This window comes from Chinchilla lanigera, unplaced genomic scaffold (genome assembly GCF_000276665.1).
Source record: "Chinchilla lanigera isolate Chin_1 unplaced genomic scaffold, ChiLan1.0 scaffold00050, whole genome shotgun sequence".
Lineage (NCBI taxonomy): Eukaryota > Metazoa > Chordata > Mammalia > Rodentia > Chinchillidae > Chinchilla > Chinchilla lanigera.
The window spans coordinates 1,487,774-1,511,686 of record NW_004955451.1 but is presented as its reverse complement, the minus strand read 5'-3'; the positions used below and the strand labels follow the sequence as shown (position 1 = coordinate 1,511,686).

The 23,913-nt window shown below is 54.7% G+C and overlaps 1 protein-coding gene and 1 pseudogene across 1 annotated transcript in view; one reads left to right on the top strand and one right to left on the bottom strand.

Moving 5' to 3' along the window:
* The first annotated feature begins 3,656 nt into the window (after positions 1-3,656).
* On the top strand, positions 3,657-4,464 carry LOC102004232 (annotated as a pseudogene).
* A 13,973-nt stretch (positions 4,465-18,437) lies between these two features.
* Positions 18,438-23,913, bottom strand: part of Ca4 (carbonic anhydrase IV) — a 7,311-nt gene continuing 1,835 nt past the window's right edge. Inside the window, exons 2-8 of the mRNA XM_005393960.2 lie at positions 21,914-21,967; positions 21,124-21,279; positions 20,305-20,450; positions 20,125-20,211; positions 19,910-19,976; positions 19,637-19,800; positions 18,438-18,748 (exon numbers count right to left, since the gene is read on the bottom strand). Of these exons, the coding sequence (XP_005394017.1) occupies positions 18,554-18,748; positions 19,637-19,800; positions 19,910-19,976; positions 20,125-20,211; positions 20,305-20,450; positions 21,124-21,279; positions 21,914-21,967 (869 nt within the window). The 3' untranslated portion in view covers positions 18,438-18,553. The remainder of the gene's footprint in view (positions 18,749-19,636; positions 19,801-19,909; positions 19,977-20,124; positions 20,212-20,304; positions 20,451-21,123; positions 21,280-21,913; positions 21,968-23,913) is intronic.

The window sequence follows — 23,913 nt, the reverse complement described above, 5'->3', positions numbered from 1 at the left end:
GCCTTTCTCTCTGTGATCATTTTAACTCGGCTGCTTGAATCATACCTCTCCGCCCCACAGAGAGCGAACTCCACATCGGAGGGGATGGACTGTAGAGGTAGAGCCGTCCTTCGGTGACCAGGTGCATTTGATCTAAATGCACCGCATGTCCCTTTTAGAGAAGTACTCGGAAGGCATGTAAGTGGGGAGGAGCAAGGGCAGCGAGCCGACAGAGAACTGGGAACTGACAGGGGAGGTGCGGTGGCAGGCCATGCTGATGAGCAAATAAGGTGAAGAAGAACCCTAGCCTGAATGCCTTGACGTGGCCTTCGGTTTCCAGAGGGACGTGGCCTGTTTCGGATGATCTCCAGGGCAGGTCTGCAAAGAGGCAGTTGGCAGTGTTGAATAAATGAATGACGATTTAAACAACCCTTCACCCTATAGTAGTTTTATTTCCTGTAAAATTAGAATACCTAACAGGCTTTAAACAGAATACCTAACAGGGGTCAGAGATATAGCTCAGCAGCACAAGCACCTGCCTGGCAAGTGCAAGGTTCTGAATTTGGTTCTCAGTACCAAGAATAAAGGATCTGGACATGGTGGTGCACGCCTGTAGGAGGGGAGGGGTGAGGCAGGAAGATCACGAGTTCGAGCTCTGTCTAGGCAACTTAGAAAGACCCTATCTCAAAATAAATTTTATTTTATTTATTTTTGGGGGGGTTGAGGGTATTTGGAGGGGGTTTCCGGTACCAGGAATTAAACTCACGACCTTGCGCTTGCCAGGCAGGCACTGTGCCACTGAGCTACATCCCCAGCCCTCAAAATAGTACACAGAGTAAACAAAACCTCTAGCAGAGTTTTGCTAAGTGCTCAATGAATGGGGTGAAGTCCTACCTCCATGTGGTTGTTTTTGTTTTATTTCCTTTTTGTACTGACCCTAAACAAATGTAATGGATCTCTGCCCACATTCTTCAAAAATGGGAATGCCAAAAAAAAAAAAAAAAAAAAAAAAATGGGAATGCATATTAACCCTTCAGTGCCTAGTGATCTGGTTTTGGAACACCCATAACGAAACAATGAAATGTTTTCAAATTCTTGTTGCTTGAATTTTTCTAAGTAATATACATGAATTTCATTCAAAAATTACTATTTTTGGAATAAATGGGTTAAAAATGCATACAGTGTAATGTAGCCTAGGCCAGGCGTGGTGGCACACACCTGTAATCCCAGCACTCAGGAGGCTGAGGCAGGAGGATCGTTGCAGAGTTTGAGGCCAGGCTGGGCTACAAAGTGAACTCAAGGTCAGCCTGAACTGCAAAGCGAGACCCTGTCTCCAAAAGACCAAAAAAAAGAAAGAAACATAGGCGTGTGTATGTACCAACATAACTGTAACCTCAGCATTCTGGAAGGTAAGGTAAAACAGGTGACAAGTTTGAGCCCAGCCTGGGTAACTTAGGGAGACCCTGTCCCTAAGTAAAAAAATTAAAGAGTCTGGGGATGAAGTTCTGCATGAATGTTCTGGGTTCAATCCCCAGTACCCAAAAAGAGCACCAATGGCACATTTAGAAAATTATTCTGTGAAATACTCTCTTTACCTAAAGTACCAGTCTTTTACGTTGTTTTGTTGTTAATTTTTATTTTTATTAGTACGTTTGCAGTACGTAATGGTTTGATTATGTTCACTATAGGGAGCTGGCACAAGTATGTAACACATTTTAATTCCTTTTTCACCACCCCCAAGTACCAGATTTCATCTTTTGTCTGTTGGGTTTGCGTGTGTGTGTATTTGTTTTTTGAGACAGAGTCTCACTGTATAATCCAAGCTGGGCTTGAATGCCAGGCTGGCCTCAAACTTGTGACAGTCCTTTTCCCTCAGCCTCCTGAGTGCTGGGATCACAGGCATGCACCACCTCGCCAAGCAGTCTTTAGCTTTTTAAAAGACAGCCTTGGCCGGATGTGGTGGCGCACGCCTGTAATCCCAGCACTCCGGAGGCTGAAGCAGGAGGATCGTTGCAAGTTTGAGACCAGCCTGGGCTACAAAGTGAGCTCCAGGTCAGCCTGAACTGCATAGCGAGACCCTGTCTCAAAAAGACAAAACAAAACAAAAACTTGGAAGGAGCATCTTGTGGAGATGACCAAGCACCCTGTTTCTGGTATCCAAACGGCCACACAGGTTGAGAGCTCTTCAGCCTGCCCACCTCTGCTGAGAGTGGCGATGCCACTTGGAGGTTCACTACCACTTGGTGGCATTGCTTACCGTGACTTCGTCCATACTTGCGGACACCGTTGAATTGGAACAAGTAGATGAATTGCCATGTTTTTCCCAACTACTTTAAAGGCTGAATGTAGAATTTTCTGGATGAGCCAAAACATACAACTTGAATGGGGACCCTCGTTTTCCTTGATGGCCCAGTAGGTTTCTTAGTATTGAAATCAAAGTAAAAAATGCACACGTCTGTGATCAGAGGCCTCTACAAGGCAGAGCGACAAGTAGAGGCCAACTTTAGGCTTGCCAAACTTGTTGACCAGTGGGAGGCAAAAGAACAGGTAAGAGTGCAGGCCTGTAATCCCTACACTCTGGGAGGCTGAGGCTAGAGGACTGCATGTGTGAGACTGGCCTTTGCAGTTTAGCAACTGAGAGAGACCCTGTCTCAAAAATTTTAAAAATAAGGCCAAGGGTGTAGCTCAATGCAAAGGTCCTGTATTCACTCCACCCCCAGTACCAAAAAAAAAAAAAAAAAAAAAAAAAAATGCAGGGAACACAAACTCAGGCCTCTAGGTACCAGGTTGGGAATAAATGCTAGGTTGGGAATAAAGTGTAGGAGAACAGCCGGGCATGGTGGTGCACGCCTGTAATCCCAGCACTCGGGGGGCTGAGGCAGGAGGATTGTTGTGAGTTAGAGACCACCCTGAGCTACAAAGTGAGCTAAAGTTCAGCCTGAACTGCATAGCGAGACCCTGTCTCAAAAAGACAAAAACAAAACAAAACAAAAAAAAACTGACCACCAATGTGAGGGGAGGGATAGAGGCTATTTGAACTTCCATCGGACTGTTGCCCAAATTAAACCCAGATACTAATACAAACTAGCCAATTTTGAACTGTTAGTATTTGCAAAGGGGGATGAGGTGCAGCTGATCTACCACTAAGCTGCACTGCCAGCCCTGGTAATTTTTAACAATTTTAAACATTATACGTCCAAATAAAAACAGTTGCAGGCAGCACACACCTGTAGTCCCAGCACTTGGGAGCTAAGGCCAGAGGACATTTGAGCCCAGAAGTTCAAGACCAGCCTGGACAAAATAGCAGTTCAAAAACAAAAGCAGCACGGGTACAAGCCATCTCTTACTAGTTTTCTGATGTTTGGACAAAATCCCCAACTTACAGGAGGAGAGGAAAGCGTTACTGTGGCTCACGGTTTTGGAGAGTCAGTCCCTTTTTTTTTTTTTTTTTTTGTGGTCTTATTGAGACAGGGTGTCTCTATGCAGTTCAGGCTGGCCTTGAGCTCACATTGTAGCCCAGGCTGGCCTCAAACTCGCAATGATCCTCCTGCCTCAGCCTCCCGAGGGCTGGGATTACAGGTGTGCGCCACCACGCCCGGCAAGAGTCAGTCCCTCGTCTGGCTCCAAGGCGGAATCCTGGCAGAAGGGTATGGCAGGGGAAGGCTGCTCACCTCACGGTAGCCAGGAAGCAGAGAGACGGAAAGAGCCACAGAAGGGGCTGGAGACGCAATACGCCTTCCGCTTTCCCCTGGGCAGCACACGGCTGCAGGAGTGCGCTGCAGGTTTCCAAGAAGAGGAAGTTCATCCCAATGGCATCTTCGAAGCTGAACTGAATGAGTTGGTTGCCTGGGAGCTGGCTGAAGACGGCTCCTCTGGAGTTGAAGTCTGAGTTACACCAGCTAGGACAGAAATCATTCTTAGCCCCCGGGACACAGTGTTCTCGGTGAGAAGTGCTGCAGGATCCAAGAACTGACTGTTCCAGTTCAGAAGTTTGGCTTCCCTGAGGGCAGGATAGGACCTCAGGCTGAAAAGGTGGCACTGAGAGCTCTGTGTGCCCCTGCCAGGAAGTCTCTGCCTGACACCCTCCTGGGAGGGTTTGCTGTGCAGAGGGCCTGCTACGCCGTGCAGCTGTTCATCAGCGCAGGAGGCGCCGCAGGCCGTGAAGTTGTGGGGTCAGGGAAACTCCAAGGGCAGAGGGCTAGGTCCAGGGAGTTTGTGGGTGCCCTGATGATTGAACCACAGTTGGGACCTTATTTACTGCTAGGGCAACACGGCCCATGTGCTGCTCGGACAGGATGTGCTGGGCATTAGAGATCATGCTGCCCTGGGGTCCAAGTAGTAAGACTGGGCCCCCAGAAGCCTCTGCCTGAGCACATGTGCATTGTAGAGCCCCCAGATGAGATGCTGCCTACCACTCCCATCTCAGAATAGAAGGGTAGGAAGCCAGAGCTGCCTGCTGTGCCCCAGCTGGTCTCTACAGACTAACAGGGTCTCCTTGGCAGCTGTATCTGAAATGGAGGCTGCTTTGTAAAGACATTTAATAAACCTTGTACAAAGACAAAAGTACTTGGGAGGCTGAGGCAGGAGGATCACTGCAAGTTCGAAACCAGCCTGGGCTATAAAGTGAGTTCAAGTCCAGACTTTTTGCGGGGGGGTGGGGTGGGGGGTGTTTCCAGTACCAGGAATCGAACTCACGACCTTGCACTTGCCAGGCAGGCACTGTGCCGATGAGCTAAATCCCCAGCCCCTCAAGTCCAGACTTAACTGTATAGCGAGACCCTGTCTCAAAAAGACAAAAAAAAAAGAGGTACACCTTTCAAAGGAATGCACCCAGTGATGACTTCCTCCAACTGAGCTCCAGCATTGTTTGTTTTTGTTTTTGTTTTTTTCTCTTTCAGACAGGGTCTCACTCTGCAGCTCAAGCTGGACTTGAGCTCACTTTGTAGCCCAGACTGGCCTCGAACTCGCAACGATCCTCCTGCCTCAGCCTCCCGAGTGCTGGGACTACAGGCGTGCGCCACCACACCTGGCTCTGAGACAAGGTCTTACAATGTAATCCAGGGTGTCCTTGAACTTACTATGCAGCCCTGGATGACCTCAAACTCACGGCACTCCTCTTGCCTCAGCCTCCCAAGTACTGAGATTACAGGGGTGCACCACCATACCCTACGCATTTAGTTTGCTTTGGGTTAGGCCCCCAACTCCTAATAATAACCTACTCAGATAGGGCTAATCCATTGATTAAGTTGTGCCCCTTAAGATGCAGTCACCTCCTGGGCCGCACTTTTGGAAATTGAGCTTCAAGTCATGAATCTTTGGAGGATACTTCATATTTAAACCATAGTGTCAAATAAATAAATAAATAAACTATAGTGTCTGGTGCCGCACACCTGTACTCCTAGCACTCGGGAGACTGAGGCAGGAAGAGTGCTGAGTTTGAGCCCAACCTGGTCTACATAAGCGAGTTCAAATCAGCCAGCACTACATAGTGAGACCCTGTCTCAAAAAACAACAACAAAAAACAGTACCACCAGTTCACGGCCTCAAGTAAGTATAAGGGTTAAACTGACCAGATTCCAGCTCTGCTGCTGCAAGAACGATGAATTAAAACAAGTTCCTTAGAGCCTCAGATTTCTTCTGCCCAATGAGGATACCACTTTATTTCCAGAGGTTGTTAAGAGAAATAGACCATATATATAAATAGGCATAGAGCATGGACCTATCAGATGATATAAAAGTATTCTTGCCTCACTTAGGGAAGCAGAACACAGGTAAAATATAACAATAATGTTATCATAAGTTTATTACCGGCCCATAGGCATAAGCATCATCACAGGAGCGCCTACTGTGTCCAGGGTTCTGTGCCAGGGTTGACTGAGTACAGCATGTCCCAACCTGGCAATTCTGGTCATCATTAGACTCGTCTAGGAGCCGGGCATAGTGGTGCACGCCTGTAATCCCAGGATTAAATTATGGGAGGCTGAGGCAGGAGGATCGTTGTGAGTTTGAGACCAGCCTGGGCTACAAAGTGAGCTCAAGGCCACCCTGAACTGCATAGCGAGACCCCGTCTCGAAAAGACCAAAGACAACAAAAGAAGGCAAACAAAACAAAACACTGACTAGGAGCTGGCTAAATATGCTAACACCAGAATCCCACCCATGACTGAGGCTCCAAGTATGTTCCATGCCCACTTACATCCAGATTTAGAAGATCATTGTCTCATGCAGTTCAAGAATCTGTACTGCAACAAGCCCAGGGGGAGTTTTTTGCAGCTGGTTTGCACTGGTCTGCAGATTGGGGATTATGGAAACCACCGCTCCAGGGAATGAATCATTATTTCCAGTCTATTTAAGGAAAGGTGAAATGTAAGTGCCTATCCATGTGAGAGAGAGTGATAGTAATTAACCAAAAGCTTCCTAGACAAATTGTTTCTGATGAAGTGCTGTTTAAGGACGGGAGACTGCACTGCGGGACAAAGTACTTAGAGGAAGCTAAGTGGAAAAGTGTGTTGCACCATGAAGCAACACCAAGCCTCGCGTGGGAGCACATGCCTGGAATCCCGGCCGAGGAGGGACCACAGGAGGAGGATCGCCTCGGGTTCAAGGGCAAACTGAGCTACGTAGTGAGACCCTATCTCAAAAAGCCAAAATGAAAGAAAAAAGAAAACAGGATCCGTAGTCTCAGAAATGGGCGTAGCATCTAGACCCAGCGGGAGCAGAGGATGGAGCGCACCCCACAGGCAGCGTAGGCCTTCTGCCTGCTTGAAGCGCAGGCTGAGTTGAAGGTACCTGAGAAGCCAGAAGGTGGCTGCGAGGTAGGAGCCTCCTTCTGAAGGCCTGTGAAGATCACACAAGTTGTAATAAAAATGTTTCACATGGCCAAATTTTTTTAAATCATTGTGAAACATTTTCATATGGTGTGCATAAACACATTCTGATTCATTTTAGTCATCTTGTTACTCATTTTGTTTGCCGAAATTTAACTTTTTCTTTTTTGTCTTTCTGAGACAGGGTCTCGCTATGCAGTTCAGGCTGGCCTCAAATTCACAACGATCCTCCTGCCCCAACCTCGCGAGTGCTGGGATTACAGGCGTGCGCCACCACGCCCAGCTAGCTATAATTTAACTTTTCCTACACACAATCCACTTTCGCTGGAATTTCTCTTGATAGGAACTGTAGACCTCCCAACCAGCTCACGAGGAACTCGTGGAGGGATACTAGGCTTAAGGAGGTCCAAGATCAAGTTAAGTGAGGGGAAAGGAAAGTAGGGGCGGAATTAAAAGAGGTCTGCGAAGAGCCAGGTGTGGTGGTGCATGCCTGTAAGCCCAGCATTTGGGAGGCTGAGGCAGGAGGATTGTGGATCACTATGAGTTTGAGGCCATCCTGGGCTCCGCAGTGGGTTCAAGGCCAGCCTGATCTGGATAGTGAGACCCTGTCTCAAAAAAAAAAAAAAAAAAAAAAAAAAGGAAAGGAAAAGAAAGAGGGGGGCAAGGATATAGCTCAGCAGGACAAGCGCCTGCTGGCAAGGGCAAGGTCCTGAGTTTGATTCCTGGTACCAAAATAAAAGTGGTCTGGAAAGGAAGAAGACATGCCAGGGAAGAGGGGGCTGGCGCAGCTGAGCAAGAAGAAGCGTGCCCGCTGGGTAGAGGTGTCCGAGGCCCTTGGCAGAGCACAGGCTCCCCTGCCGCTGCGGTGGTTCTTTCCGTGTTTCCTTCAGTTCAGGGCAGGACTGTGCAGCGGATGGCTACACCCCGGGTCCCCTGAGTTGCGAACTGGGCGGGGGGCGGGACTTCTGTACTGAGGATGCGCAGAGCCTGCCGGGACGCAGCGGGAGGTGCTTGCATCAGGGTCCGGAAGTGGAGCACCGTCGTCCCAGCTGACTCCCAGGAAAGCTCTCGTCTCCAAGTCCAGTCCACGGCGTTGGACTGCAGCCCACGGCAGGTGGCTTGCCTCCTCGTCACCTCCGTTCCCCTTGTGCGTGGTGGTGGGTATAGGTCAGGGGCCTTCTTCTTCCGTTTAGGACCAGGCCTTCCTTCCAGGCGCATTTTCTAGAGCAGACGGGGCTGGAGTTGCTCAGGTTGAAGCGAGGGCAGGGGGCGAGGTGCCGCGCACACCCCGGGGGACTCTAGGTCAGACGGGCACCCAGGCACCCGTCACATCCAGGCCTTTGGAATGTCAGTCTCGCAGTGCTCCAGCAGCCCCTAGTTGATCCCAGAGATTGAGCCCCATTGGGAAGCAGGAGCTCCCCCAAGACAGTGCATTTGTTCTGTTGGAAATCACGGTGGTGACAGGGTGGACCTTCCCAAAGGCCATTTTGCTGCTCGCGGTATCTCTGGCAAGAGAGCCAAAAAAAAAAAAAAAAAAGCCAGCCAAGTAGTGTGAAGGCCGGTCAGGGCGGAAGCCAGTCCCACTTCTCCCTGTAAAACCACAGGGAGCACCAGGAGCCGCAGCTACCTGCAGCTGTTCCAGGGTCCGGGCATCGACAGGGAGCTAGCTGGTCCCAGGGCTGTGGCCTTGGATTACTGTCGCAGCTGGAGCGGATTACTGCTGCCACTCCTTGTTTTTTTTGTTTTTTTTTTTGGTTTTTCTCCGGTACCGGGAACCGAACTCACGACCTTGCGCTTGCCAGGCAGGCGCTTTTGCCGCTGAGCTAAACCCCCAGCGCCGCCACTCCTTGTTTGCAGAGCTCCGCGGGGCTTAAAGCTGCAAATAAACATGCTCCCACTTTGGGAGAGTTCGTGAAAGGGAGCGGGCTGAGGATGTGACTGAGTCATCAAATGCTTATTGATTAGCTACTGCATGGAGCTAGAAGAAAAGCTGAGAAGGCACTGAGACATTTAATAACTGTGCCAAGCACCATGCTCTGCGTGTTTAAGCCGCTGTGCAGCTCACCGTAGCTCTATGAGGGCGGCACGATGCTCCCCCTTTATAGATAAGGAGTTTGCAACTCAGTGGGGTGAAGTCAGTTGCCCAGCGTGTCACAAAAACACAATAGCTGTGAGCCGAATTCAAACCCAGGTTGGATTCAAATCCAGCTGCTTCTTTACCGCCCCATCTCCCCGCTGCGGTTCCCTGCTTAGCAGGAAGACCCGGAGCCTCAAGAGACTCACCTTTCAGAAGGTATGAGGGTCCCCCCACCACCCTGCACCCAGAGAAAGTGAATGTGAAAGCTTTACATCAGACAGCACTTGCCCAACCGCACAGCACTGTTTCATAAGGAGAGGAAGCGCCCATCCCCGGAAGATGAGAAACAGCACAAGCAGAGGCCCTGCGGTGAGTCTTGACGGAGACCCTGACATCTTTTTTTTTTTTTTCCAGTACCGGGAATCGAACTCACAACGTTTGCCAGGCAGGCGCTGTGCCGCTGAGCTAAATCCCCAGCCGCCAACCCTGACATCTTAGGTTTGTTCTGTTCGCCTCTGGCGGCCCAGGGACCTCAGGAGTTGGACAGAGGAAGGAAGGGGGAGAAGGGGGGTGGCCAGAAAGGCAGAGAGAAGGGCCCCAGCTGTTTGCCTCCAAGGGGACTGGACTCTGGGCACGTGACGGTCTCTCACTCCCGCGGGTGATGTTTCCGAGGGAGTGGGGCGGACGCGGGGCGCAAATGAGCTCTTCAGGAGACAGCAGCCAGCAGGCGCCGAAGCCGAGACTCCTGTGCTCCCGGCTGACCTCAGCCGGACCCAGCTACCTGGAGATGCTCAACCCACTGAAGTGGGTCTTTCCTTCCTGGGGCCCTTTCCTTCCTGGCCTTTCCTGGGGTGGGACAGAGAACAATTGAGCCTGACCATTTATTCCTGGCCGCCAGGACGCTAAAGCGAATACCACATGTCCATCTGGCCGCCATGGCGGGGCCACCACGTAGCAGGCCAACCCCCGGCCGCCTGCGCCCACTCAGACCTGACCTGACCGCGCTGAGTCCCAAAGCCGCAGCCACTGTCTCTTCCCCAGCATGTGGGGTCCCAACTTCACTTTCCTCATCCTTCCCACCCTTGCTGGTAATGGAAATGCCGGACCTCAATCCAACACTGATGCCGTAAATATCAGAAAGCATCATACCTCACATGGACAATCGAGGAGGAGTAGAGGAAAGTCCCAGTTCCATAACTGACCTGGAAAGAAACGCTGGTGAGCAGGGCCCGCTACCCTCCTCCTCGGGAACGGCGGCACAGGCAGCGCGCCTGCGGAGTCACGAGATGCTTCATCAGCGACCGTGCTTGCGCTGACCACTGTGCTCAGCCAGACCCCTGCCGGAGTCAGCCTCGCTCCCGGAAGCATCACCACATTCCAAGCAGCAGCCAGCTCCACCAGTCAGCGCCTTTGCTGGTTATTGTGTTGTCTCCGCCACAATAAAAGGCCATTCAAGCTGAGCATGGTGGTGTATACCTGTCGTTCCAGCACGCTGGGAGGCTGAGGCAGGAAGATATCAATCTCTAGCACAGCCTGGGCAATTTAGACCCTGCCTCAAAAGGGAGAAAAAAAAAAATGAAAAGGCTATGCGCTGAAATGACTCAGGTTTCATTTGATCTTATCCTAACCCCCCTACAAAGCCCAGAGGGTCTCTTAAAGGTACTGTTTTTTTTCTGTTTTTTTTTCCAGTACCAGGAATCGAACTCATGACCTTGGGCTTGCCAGGCAGGTGCTGTGCCGCTGAGCTAAATCCCCAGCCCCCTCAAATGCCATCTTTGTTTTGTTGCCTTTTTGAGACAGGGTCTCCCTGTGCAGTTCAGGCTGGCCTTGAGCTCACTTTGTAGCCCAGGCTGGTTTCAAACTCTCATCGATCCTCCTGCCTCAGCCTCCCGAGTGATGGGATTACAGGCGTGCGCCACCACACCCGGCTTCAAATGCACTCTTAAACCAGTTCTTCCAGCTGCCATGAGGTAGCTGCCAGCCGCACAGAACTTCGGGATCTGCTAGGTCACCCCTGCACACCACCACTGCCTCCTGTGGGCCTTACCGCGCAGACAGGCACCTTGTCCTCTACTGGAGCGCTCTGAGGGCAGGGAGGCTTGCTCCCCGTATTAGCGCTTCGGTGAAGTCCCTCTGTTTTCATGCGTATCTGAGCTTTTCATCACTACGGAAATACCTGAGGCAAGCCGCTTGGCTCACGGGTCTCCTGATGGGCTTCTCACTGGCTGAGTCTCAGGGTGGTGCAGAGACGGGAGTGTGTGCGTGTGCACGTGTGTGTGTGTGTGTGTGTGTGAGTGTGTATGTGTGTGTATGTGTTTCGGTCATCTCTCTCCCTCTCTTATAAATCCACCAGTCTTCAATCATGGGGCTTCCCCAATCCTAATCCTAGGGCTCACTTTCCGAAAGATCCGCCTCCACACACTAGGGCTGGGTTACATTTCGACCCTCTCGTTAGCTCACAAGAAGGATTAAATTGCAACACACAAACCCTGTGGAACGCGCTTGCGCCGCGCCCCAACCATAGGACAGTGTTCTCCTTCCGTTCTCCTTGGGACCGCGGAGGCCCTGTGACAGGTGCCGTGCAAACTCCAAATCCCTCCGCCCTACAACTGCGAGGTTTGACTTGGATCCAACTTGTCACTCAAAACTGTTCCCTTGAGGAAGGTGCCTCGCAGGTGGCGACTCAGGAAGTAGACCCGGGCAAGTCTGTCCTGCTGCGCTGGCTTGGAACAGTTCCTGCTGGGGCTTAGCGCCTTGGCTGAGCTCGGAAACCCCAGCCTGAGCTGCAGCCTCCTAGAGACCAGAGGAGGCCGGCGTGCAGGACAGGACGGAGGGTCAGGTCCCCCCGGATTAGCAAGCAGACTGCCTGAGGAGGACCCCACAAATGTAAACTGTCCAAGCTGTAACAAAGCCAGGTCGATTGTGTCAGTCACTGAAGGAAATTTGGCTTAAATAAAGCTTAGAAAACCGGGTTTATCTCTCAGCGTTGCCCAATGGGCAAGGTAAATATTTAGCCCCAGCCCTGGAAAGATGCCTGGTCATTCGATTCTTGGTTATTGTTTTTCCTTTTATTCGTTCATTCATCCTGCAGGCATTTTCTGATGGTTGGGGGGGTACCCTCCAGGGCCTCCCTCAGGGAGTCATGGGGCACAGGAGACAGGGGGGCAGAGGTCAGGGGAGCCATCACAAGAAAGCAGCTTGTCAGCTCGGGCGTGGCTGATGTGTTTCGGGGTTGCCATCACCTCTGACTGACCTTGTGAGTTCTACACCCAAGCTTCCCTGTAAGAGCAAGGACTCCTAGAAACGCGGACTCTGAAGAGGAACTTTCCAGCCAGCAGCGCTCCGTTTAAGGGAAGCAGCAAGAACTGGTGTGCATGTGTGCGTGTGTGTGTGTGTGTGTGTGCGCGTGTGTGTGTGTGTGCGTGTGTGCGTGTGTGTGTGTCTGAGCCTGCTTCCTCCAAAGACCACCAAAGCCTAGTGAGCTGAAGAGAGTGGGGTTAAATAGCAAACTATCTGAGTTCAGATCAGGGCACCACCGCTGCTCAGTCGTGTGTCCTGTGCGCTTGAACTCCCTCATCTGAAGATGGGGAAAATATAAATATACCTCCGAGAAAATTATTGTACAGATGGAGATATAAAGCACATCAAAGCCAGGCGTTGGGGCGCACCCCTGTAATCCCAGCACTCAGGAGGCTGAGGCAGGAGGATCGTTGTGAGTTTGAGACCAGCCTGGGCTACATAAGTGAGCTCAAGGCCAGCCTGAACTGCATAGCGAGACCTCTGTCTCAGAAAGACCAAAATAAAATAAAGCACATCGAATCGCTTTGGCTGAGTAAATGGTAGCTGGCCTTACTGTCCCGCTGTCCAGCAGAAGCTGTTTGAGGGAGTTGTGTTCTAAAGGTTGCTGTCAGGCTCTGATAACAGTTGTAAAGTTCTGTATCTTGGGCAGGGCTGGGCATGAGATAGTAGATGTGCAAACAACGCAGCCGCAGATCAAGGAGATGGCCCTGGGAATTAGAAGGAATTAGAAGTTTGGACAGAAAGGCTCAGCTCCCTCCCGGAATCTGGATCCCACCCTTCCTGCACTCTGGGCTATGAGGTAAAGAGAGTTCTCCGACCTCTGACCTCTGAGGACGTACACAATGGAGTTGCTAGTTGTTTGTAAATAAAATCCCGGCACTAGGCCTCTCCTTACCCTACCCAGGACGACAGCCAGGCGCTGCCTGAGGTTCCGTTCTGCAAGAGGTGGCGGGGAGGAAAGAAACCTCCAGCCCAGCCAGGCTGCGGCCAGGCAGAGACTAAGAGGGAAGAACGCATGACTCCACCTGCTCCCCTGCACTGGCCTCGAAGCCCCCGGGTCATTAGAAAACGAAATGGGGAGGGAATCCACGGACAGCAGGGCTTTCCCAGGGCTCTTAGCTGAGGCATGCCCAGCACAGCGGCTTCCCTGCAGGAGAGAAAACCCCAGACTGTGACCAGTCAGGTCCTGACAGAGGTAGGGCGAGTGGGGGAGGCAGAGGAGGAGGGAGTGGGTGCCCTTCTCTTGCCACCCCTCTCTCTCCGTCTGAGTTTCCTCAGGTAGGTGGCATAGAGGCAGACTCATCAAATCTTGTAAATAAAACTTTCTAGGGCAGGGCTGGGGATTTAGCTCAGCGGCAAAAAGCGCCTGCCTGGCAAGCGCAAGGTCGTGAGTTTGGTTCCCAGTACCGGAGAAAAACAAACAAACAAAAAAACTTTCTAGGGCAACCAGTTCAATCTAAATTTCAGAGGAACAACAAGCGACGTTTTAGCCTAAATATGTTCCATGCCACCTGGGGGCGACCCTAAAACAACTCTTGGCTGTTTATCTGAAACGCACAGGAAACTGGCCACCCTGGATCTCGTTGAGATGCGGACGCTGTAGGCCTCGGGCTGGGGAAGCCTGCTACAAATCCAGGGGGACAGGCTTGTTGACGGAGTGCTGGGGACGGAGCCAGGAAGGAGAGCTGGACACAGCAGAGGACACCTCGGTGGCCCTGGGGCTCCTTGGGAAGGGGAGCGGAAAGGGCTCCAGGAGAGTGGTCCCCACAATGACTAATCCCCAAGCAAGACAGCAGGAGGGGTCCCGGGACAGGGAGGCTTTCTTTCTTTTGGAGCTCAATTCAGCCCTGGCCCCCACCCCGTGCAAGAACTGCAGGGCACCCCAGAGCTCAGCGGGCCCCTGTTCCCCGCTGATATGCTGGTGAATCCTAGACAATCAGGAGAAGAAGCCTGCTCCAGGGGACACCTCCATGCGGGCTGGGACGTAGTGCTGGGTAGTGCGCTGGTGGCTGAAAGGTAGCCCCACAAGGGGCCTTGTGGGTTCTCCCAGAAGACAGCTGCTTACCACAGAGGTGAGTTGCATCACTTCCCAGAACCCCAGGCTCCTCTCGGTGGCCCCATCTGAAGGTTCTGCCTATCCATCAGCACTCTAATGAGAAGAATTTTATTTTATTTTTTTTGTCTTTTTGAGACAGGGTCTCGCTATGCAGTTCAGGCCAAACTTGAGCTCACTTTGTAGCCCAGGCTGGCCTTGAACTCACAACGATCCTCCTGCCTCAGCCTCCTGAGTGCTGGGATTACAGGCATGCACCACCACGCCTGGCTAATGAGAGGAATTTTAATAATGATGACAAATTATTGAGTCCATCTTCTTGCCCAGGTCACTGGCCCAGGTTTTTTTTTGTTTGTTTTGCTCATTTGTTTTATGTTTTTTGGGACAGGGTCTACCTTATTATGTAGTCCAGGCTGATCTTGAACTCTCAGCGATTCTCCTGCCTCAGCCTCCCAAGGGCTGGGATTACAGGTGTGTGCCAACACATTTGGCTTCATGTCTTTACAGTAACCCTATGCAGTAAAGGCTGTCATCACCCCATTTTATAGATAAGGGCACTGAGGCTCAGGTGAACTGAAATATCAAAGACACCTCGGGGCAGTGGGTGGAGATTCAACCCCAGGTCATGTGACTCTGAAGTCTCTGTTCCAGGGCCCTTGTACCCCTCTCTCTGTCTCTTTCTCATAGATCTATACCCCTGTGCCTGATGTGTCTGCCTATGGTCAGGACTCTCAGAGGAAGGACCTAGTCTAGGTTTTCTCTTACTCTCTAGCACAGAGGAAATAACGGTGTTTGTGGTAAGATTAAATCTTGTTGAAAATACATCTTGTTCTAAGACATACCCAGGATCCCTCCCTTGTGTCCCCCCTCGCCCTCTCCCTGTTCTTTCAAGCCTGGCAGCAGCCAGTACTCAGAGTGACCCGAAAGGCCTCCCATGTGCATAATCGCAGCGGAAAGGACTGGCTTGTGACTCGTTTATCTTTCAGTCTCTTCCAGCGGAAGCCCCACTCTGGCCTGCACGGGCCCGGGACATCCTCCTTAGCCAGGAGGTCACGCCTTTGTCCCCTGCTCGGATAAACAAGCAGCCACAGGACACTAGGACATGTGCAGAGGGAGGTTGGGGGGAGACTTAGATGGCAGGACCAAGCCCTTGTGTATGTGGCTAATCCAAGGCCGGGAGTGGAGAGCCACGCCTTCGTGCCAGCTTCCTTGTCTCTTCCCCCTGGGGTGGAGGCCTAAGGTGGCCTCCCACCCGGCACCGTTCACAAGTGTCTCTGTCTAGCCGTCCCCTGAAGTCTGGTGACAGCTTACACAGTCCACGTGCGCATGCACACGAACGCCCTCCGCGCCCGGGTTCTGGCACCCTTCGCACCCTTCCTCCCCTTCCTCTTCCTTCCACACACGTGGTCAGATCAGAGCCACAGGAAGCGGGCCGGCGAGTGTGCAGACCCAGAGCCCAGATGCGGAAGTTTATCTTCCAAGAGTTGTCTAAATACATGGAGAGTATTTTTATCCCGCCTCCCGCGGGACGCTAAGTTTCAACAGGACGCCAGGGAGGTGCCCCATTCCTTTGGGATAGAAAGCAGCAGGTGGAGACCGGGTGGGACAGAGCGCCGCAGGCCGCACCCACCCGATCCCCGTCACATCTTCCCGGGACATCTCTGCCGCAGGAGAAAACGGGCCACGGGCGCGGAGGAAGTGCGTGGGACCCAGGCCCTGATCCTTCTCTGGGCCTCAGTTTCCCCACCCATGCAGGGGGAGAAATTGCACCCCTTCAGTGGGATTGGAAGGCACACGCCTGGCACATAGCAGGAATTCAACCATGTGCTTCACATCCTGGGCCAAAAGTCCTCCAGAAAAGGGCCCTATGGCTTCCCCACAGCTGGGAGCTGCAGTGAATGTGTGTGTGTGTGTGTGTGTGTGTGTGTGTGTGTGTGTACGTACAGGTAAGCACACACCCAACATGGTCATTGAAGAAGTGAATGAAAGTAGGGCTTTGAGGACCCAAACTAGGCCCCCTTTGACACCGGTAGCCCTGCACCCACAAAGAGAACTGGCTCAGGGGAGAACTGGGCCCAGGCCAATTCAATATCTCTCAGAGACCGAAAGATAGATGAGTCACAAGCCAGTCCCTTCTGCTGCGCTACCCCCCAACCAGGGCGTGGGGCAACGGGGGAGGGAGGGACAGGCGGGGCAGTGCAGAGGGGGTGAATTTACTCTCACCGGGGGAAGCGCTTATGAATACTCGCTGGGCCAAAGCAGTGCTCACCAGTCAACCTCGGGCTCCAGGGCGTTGGGCGGAGCCTTGGGAGCACACTGCTGGCTCCTGCGGCGGCTGGCCAGGTGACGGCCAGGTGACCTTGCTGGGAGTTGTGCCCTGGCAGCACCTGCTCTGCTTCCAAGCCGCAGGGAGGGCAGGCAGGACATGGGGAGGTGGCCCGGGCTGTGGACGAGCTGTGCCCATTCTGGCTTCCCCCGCCGGGTTTATTATTAGGAGACGGGGATGGGCAGGGGTGGGGGTGCTCCCCCCCGGGTGGGAGAAGCCAGGGCTTCCCTCTTGCAAAGAGCTGAGATGTCCTGGTTCTGCTGCCACGTTATTCGCTGGTTGCTGCTGTCCGCCAGGAAATGGGGTGGACACGCAGATGAGAGTGGGAGACACGGGTCTGACCTCAAAGTCCTGAGCCGGGGGAGGCAGCCTGGTCCCTCCTCCCCCGCAGGCTGTGTGGGAGGCAAAGGCAAACAGCCTCTGCTGGCCATCTGCACACCCCCTGCAGAACAGGCTGCCTGATGTTGCCACGGCAACCGCAACACCCTCCCCCAGCTGTGTGGTCACTGGTGGGGGGCGGACTTATCCTTGGTCACAAATGGAAAGGGAGAAGGGTGGTAAGGAGGGAGAGCAGCTCTTTTCCTTCTCCCTGGGTTTCGCTGGGGTGGCCAGGGACTGGGGGGCATATGGTGGGAGGTTTAGGCAACAGACCACAAGGCCTTCTAGGACCCAGGCCTCTGGGAGTATGCGAAAGCACACCAAGGCCACCAGGTGGCCCTTTCCGCAGGTCTGTGTTCTTGCAAAATCCCGGCCTGCGTGGATCCTGAGGTCTGACAGTCTGGGGGCTCTCAGGGCCTGGGCTGCAGGGCCTGTCCTGAGTCCCTTCTTTCTTTCTCCCTGGTTTTCTCAGGGACCCTTCCCTCCCGCCTCTCCCTGCCCAGTCCCAGGGGGGAAGAGGACCACTAGAGACGCAGTGGCGTGGGGGAGGGGCGGTCCTTCCGGTAGGTCCCACTCCTCCTCCTGTCACCCCCACTGCCGACCCATCCGCAAGCCCTCTCCTGGGCTTGGGCAGCAGCCTGGGAACTGTGCCTCCCTCTGCCTTCACCGCCACAGCCCCTGCTCCGCTGTGCCGCTGACCATGTCCCATGTCTCTGGTGGCTCCGGGGTCCTTACAGGGTCCTCCAAGACCGAGTCTGTGCCCTCCGCTCCCTCTGCGCACAGCTTGGCTGCTCCTCCCCCTCGCTCCTGGCTGTGCCTGCGCAGCCGGAGCCTCCTGCCGCCCGAGCACGCAGTCTCCAGACAGCCTGCCTCCCTGCCTCCTCCATTCTCCCGCATGTCCCTGTCCCGGCCTCTGCTCTCCCTGACTTACTGTCTCCGCAGCACTGACCGCCTTCCGACATCCCGGACGATGTGTCCCTGTGTCTCTTTTATTTACAGTCTGACTCTGCACAGGTCTGTGCACCAGGAGGGCAGGCACTTTCCTCTGCTTTTCCACGGCCCTATCTCCAATGCCTGGGCCGTAAATGCTGAAGAAGGGCTCTTGCCAACAAATGCAGCCCCGGCTCCCCACCCTGCCTGAGCCGGGCCACGTGCGACCCTGCTCTCTCCAGGACAGAGAAGGCACTGGGCCGCTGCTGCGGTGGGCTCTGCCCTGGCCCCAGGGGCCTCTGTCCAGTTGCGCCCTCCTGGGCCTCAGTTTCCCCCACTGAAGAGAGGAGGTTGGAACTCCCACACCTTTCACCATGTGGGCACCCCACGAGTCGGGCCGAAGGGAGTGGGGTGGAGACAGGAACTTACACTGGAGGGGGCGGGTGCGGGCGGGCAGTGCCTGTTTAGAAGAACTCTGCAGGCCTCAGAGCCCCTGCCTTGGGACGGGTGGGGTCATAGGCACAGGCAGAGGCCGCTGTGGGAAGCTATAAACAGGCTTGCAAAAGGTTTCTCCAAAAATATACCCATATTTTAATCATCCAAAGTCCACCCTGGGAAACATAAAGACCGGAAGCCAAGTCCTCTGAAGGCTGAGGTCAGGGAGCACCGTCCAGGATTGACCATCATGAGAGGACGCTGGCCACCAGGCAGGTGAGCGTGGGCAGCAGCAGGGCAGGCAGGGCCGTGGGCAGCAGCTGTCCAGCGGCCCGCGACGTGGACACCAGGCGGTCTCCCAGGGGCTGCAGGGGCCTGACATTGTCCGTCATATGCAGTTTCTTCTCCTGGTCATAGTACAGCTTCTGGGAGAACGCCAGGATCTGCGGAAGGGGCAGGGCTCGGCAGGCGGGCGGGCAGGGGCAGGTGCACACACGCCCTGCTCGGCTGTGACCTCGGGCCAGGTGCCTCGCCTTGCTGAGCCACAGCGGGAACAAGGGCTCAAAGCCACTACCTCTCAAGGTTGTTATGACGACTGGGATGTAAAGTGTGTGCCGTGGCTGGGGGCGTTCCATTAAGTTCCCCTAGCCCACAGCTTGCAGGGCCTGGGTCGCTCTATTACTGCTGTCATCACTGTAACTGCAGCACAGTGGCTCTCGAATTCAGCACAGGTTAGCATCTGTGGGGGGCTTGGTGGGCCCCACACACCCGGGCCTCACCCCAGAATATCTGATTGAGTAGGTCTGTGGGCCTGAGAATCAGTATTCCTAGCAAATTCCCACTGGCAGTGACATTGACGCCACTGGTCACTGATCTGGAATGGAAAGGCGAGGGCAGGGATGAGGGTCCTTTTGGGTCACGGCTCTCTCGCCAGCGGCTAGAGTAGAGCAGACCTAGTACCATGTGTTGAATGAATGAACTACTTCCCATGGCTACTAAGCAACTACTGGCCAGCCCCAAGGTCAGGCCTTCCCCCAAGCTCACATCTCTCCCTAGGACAACGGCTTCCTACCTATCCTGGCCAGCTCCCCGTGACTTTTCTAGAAACCTTTTCTCACCACCCCTTCCATGGCCTCCCACCCAGCCGTCAGTGCAGGAATAGCCTAGATCTTTCTCATCGGCTTCCCCAGAGGACTGAGCCAATGGACTTTCACTCCCTGGGGCTCCCCCAACCCAGGGCACCCTTGGGCCAGATAGAGGTAAGACTTGGGAAGGAGAAGACTTGGGCAGCCAGGCAGCGAGAGGTGGCACCTTGCTGGGTCCCTGCATACCTGGTCTCTGCGGAGCTGAATATGCTCCTTGAACACAGTCCAGACAACTGTCTCATCGCAGGTTGGCGTGGTGAGCGAGCCCTGGTAGCGGAAGTAGTGCCTCAGTTTGTTCTCCTTGGGCAGCAGGTCCATTATGCTGCTTGCCTCCATGGTGAAGTTCATTTCTGGGTGGGGGAGAGAACCGCTCACACACCTCGCTCTGAGAGCAGCTGCCCTGCCACCCTGCCCCTTCCTTTGTGGGGAAAGGTAGCCTCCTCCCCTGTCTGGACTCACCCGGTTTGGAGATATGGTCCAGCGCCTCCACCAGGAGCCTGAAACCTTCATTGAACTCATTTCCCTCCTGCAATGAGAGGGAAGGTGGCTGCGGAGGGTCCCCGGGAGCGGGCCGGCAGCTTCTAGAATTGAGGCTCTGAGCGCCGCCTCTGGGAGTCACAGGGGTTCTCTGGATCCTGGGGCTCAGCTTCTCCGCTAGGAACTGGGAGCCCTACCTTCACCAGAAAGGCCAGCACTGCGATCTTGTCTTTAGGGTTCGGGGCCTCTTCCTTGGCTGTGTCCTTCTCATGCACGATGTGCATCTGGTGGTGAGAGGGGATAGAGAGAGGGGAGGTGAGCGGGCCGGAGCCCCCTTTCCACACCCGGAGCCCTGCAGTGCGGGCAGGGACCCTCACCTCCATGGCCAAGCGCTGCCCGTTGAGGCTGTGCTCCGAGCCCTTGTTTAGGCTCTCGGACCAGTGCAGGTGCAACTGCGTGGCCCGATACTGTGCGGCCAGTCCTCCTCCGCTGATCCTGGCATCAGGCTCCAGCGACACCATCACTGGGGGACGGAGGGGGGCAGAGTTCTCACACGGCCTCCCCTCGGCCTCGCTGCCCATCCCAGCGCCACCCACACAGGACCTTCTCTCTCAACCCTGAGCTGGGCTGGGACAGGGTGGCGCAGCCTGCGTCCCCGACCACCTCACTGGCTCCTGCTGGCTCCGCCTCTCCTGCACACTCGCTGCTGCCCCCAAATGGGACTCTTCCCCGGTGCCTCCTCCGCTGTGACCCCGGGGCAACGTCCAGCCTCCTCAGCCCCGGTGACCTCCTCCCAGGGCCTTGCGCGGCCCTCCGGCACGACTCCCCATCCTCCTTCCATGACCACTGACACTCCGTTCCCCCAACCGAGCTGTTTCACACCTCCGCCTCGCATTCACGCCTCCGTGCCTTTGCTAACCGTGCTCCTTTTTCCTGGAACTCTCCCTTCCCCCGCCCCAGCCTGGTCTGGGGAAATGACTGAAGCAGCAGCTAGAACGCGTCTCCTCCACCCTCCTCCTCCTGGAAGTCCTCTCTGCCTGCCCCACCCTCCCCAGTGGGGTTTTCAAGCCCTACTTCAGCAAAGGGGTACTGGGCCTGGCCCACCCTGCCCGTTGGAGCCCTGCCCTCCCTGTCCTCAGGGTCTCAGGGGTCTCTGCACCAAAGCCCTGCTGGGAGCCCGCGCACCTGTCACCCACCTGTGTGCCCATTGTTTTTGACAGTCCGCTTTTCCTTCTTGTCATAGCCGGAGAAGGAGAAGGGTTTCAGATTGTGGTCCAGCCTGGCCTTGTGGGTGACAATGTCAATGGGGGACTGGTGGCTCTTCTGGCACTCTCCACCCCACTGGTCAGGCCCTGAGCAGGGACAGCGTGGGGCTGTGGGTCAGGAGCCAGGCCCACATACCCACGAGTGGCAGTGTGTGCGCGTGCGTGTGTGTGTGTGTGTGTGCGTGTGTGTGTGTGTGTGTGTGTGTGTGTAGAGACTGTAAGCTCTGGGGTGCGGTCAGGCTCCAGGAGGGGTATTTCGGTGGTAACCAGCTAGTGGGGAGGCAGTGACTCCTGCAGGAGCCTGGCATCCTACACCGGCAACTCCAAGCTGCGCAGGGCGGGGCTGGGCCGGAAGAAAGCAGACTGCACGGAAATTGGTCATCTGAATAAAAAGTGCCAAGAACCATCTCCCTGGTTCCCCTGAAAAGACATCCCTGGAATAGAACCAGCTCTCCATTGTGCTGGGAAAAATGGCAAAATATGTTTCTCTCTTTAATGCTGCTGCTGAGTTATTTCCCAGGCGCTTAGCCTCTCAGTGACAGGAGGGTGGGTGAGGGCTCAGCTCCCTGTTCCCGTGCTCCCTGAGCACCACTGGGGGGGGGGGCTAGAGGCTGATGTGGGGGAGGGGCACCCTCATCCTCCCCACCCTCCCTGAGTCTCCACCTCCACCTGGACACCCTGCCCTGCAGAAGGGCCTGCCCCCAGGGCTGGTAGGACTCACTCTGGCAGCTGCCCGGATTGCTGTTGGCTTGAATGTCGTAGCACCAGTGCGACTCTGAAGCAGAGAGAGGGAGGGGGTGAGGCCTGTGCATGTGTATTGTGTACACAGACTCTTAAGTGGGAAGGAGACTTCAGAAAGCATTAGGGGCTGGGTGTGGTAGCCACACCTATAATCCCCCCTCACTCGGGAGGCTGAGGCAGGAGGATCCCCATGAGTTCGAGGCCAGCCTGGGCTACATAGTGAATCCAGTCCAGCCTGAACTACATAGTGAGACCCTATATAGTGGGTAGTGGGTCTGTGGCCCCTTCAGCCCCACGCATAGGGCTGCCCTGAACATTCCCCATGATAATCAGCCTTGCTGCCCTCCTTCCAACCCGGGAGGAGGAGGCTCTGCTCCCTTGGCATTGAGGTGCTAGAGAACATGGCAGCCTCCTCCAGGGGAGCCCCGTCTCTGTGATGTTCAGACCCTCTGCATGTGGACAGCGGCACCACCAGCTCTGAAGAATGGCTGCACCACAAGCACACCGCACACCAATGCCAGCTGTGACACTGGGCGCAGGAAGGGGAAACGGAGGCACGTGGGAAGCCTCTATGCTTTGTGCTCAAGTTTTTCTGTAAATTTAAATCTCTGCACAGCAACAAACACGTAGCCCAGCAGGATGAACAAAGTATTTCACCCAGAGCTAGAATTTGGGCTGTGCCGCTGAGGCGCTATGGGTGTAGGGACAAGGTCCTCCATCTCTCTCAGCCAGTTCTATCATTTGTAGAATGAGATTAACATACCCACATCATCCGGCTGTGCGGAGGCTTAAATGTGGGATGCCACGGAGTGTTCCGGGCATCCACATAAAGTCACACTGACAAGTTCTTCCCTTCCCCCTGCCTCCCTCCCTCTGATGGCTTCCTGTCAGCCAGCAGATGGCCAAAGATAGGAGGGGCAGGAAGGAGAGACACGGAATGAGCTGGAAAGAACTCAGGGATGAGCACGACTCCCAGAGCAGCCTCCGAGGCCGCTGAGAACAGGGCCCTCCCGCCCCGTGCCAGGGCTGCCCTCTGCCCGTCTCCTCTAGGGGTGGAAACAGGATAAGGCGGACCATGAGGAGGTCAGGGTCTAGGCAGTGGGGTGGGGAGAAGGTTCTAGGCTAGGAGAGCGTGCACCCAAGGGAAACTGGCCCTCGCTTCTTGCTCCCCAAGAATCCCTTTGCGTTTTCCAGCTCTGCACCAGCGCTGCTCCCCTTGCGGCCTTTTGTAGAGATGCAGTATCTCCCCTGGGAGCTGCTGTACCTGCTGTACCCCCCTGTGAGTCCATTCCGTAGAAGACAGTGGCCGTGGCCCATGCAGGTCCCTCCCTGCAGGTGGGCAGAGCTCTGAGGCTGGAATCTGTTCCCACCTTCCAGCCCTGCTCCGCCTCTTGCTTAATCTCTGCCACGGAGGTCATTTGCTTTTCTGCTTCCCCGGGACAGAAAGTGCCACCAATCCCAGGGCTCCTGTCAGGCCAGATGGAGGACAGGTGGTCGTGTGCCCCAAGCGGCTGCTTGTGACAATCCTCCTGCATCGCCAGCACTCAGTGCTCCCGGAGGCAGAGGGGCCTCAGTGGGTGGGGGTGAGCCCGCCTCTCCTCATCAGTGGAGCCTCTGTGGAGGCTATTTCAGGGGGTGCCCTGCTCAAACCAGGTCCTCAGGAGCCAGCTCTACCGGGCAGGTGGGCCTCTCACAACTTGCCAGGGGGCCCATCTGCTCCAGGCAGAGCTTTGCTTAGGAATGTGCTCTTCCCTGGCTGGGCTCCTCCGGCATTCACTGTGGTGACCTATGATCCACTGTCTTAATCACAGAGACTTTTGACCCGTTTGGCTAAAAAGTGTTGTAACTACCCTCTTCAGGAGGCTGGAGCTGGGAAACGCACTGGTGAGGAGGCCAAGACCAGCAGTCAGAGCTGTGTCCCTGGAGAGAGGGTGGGACGCTAGCTCTCCATCAAGAGCTGCGGGGGTGGGGTGGGGTGGG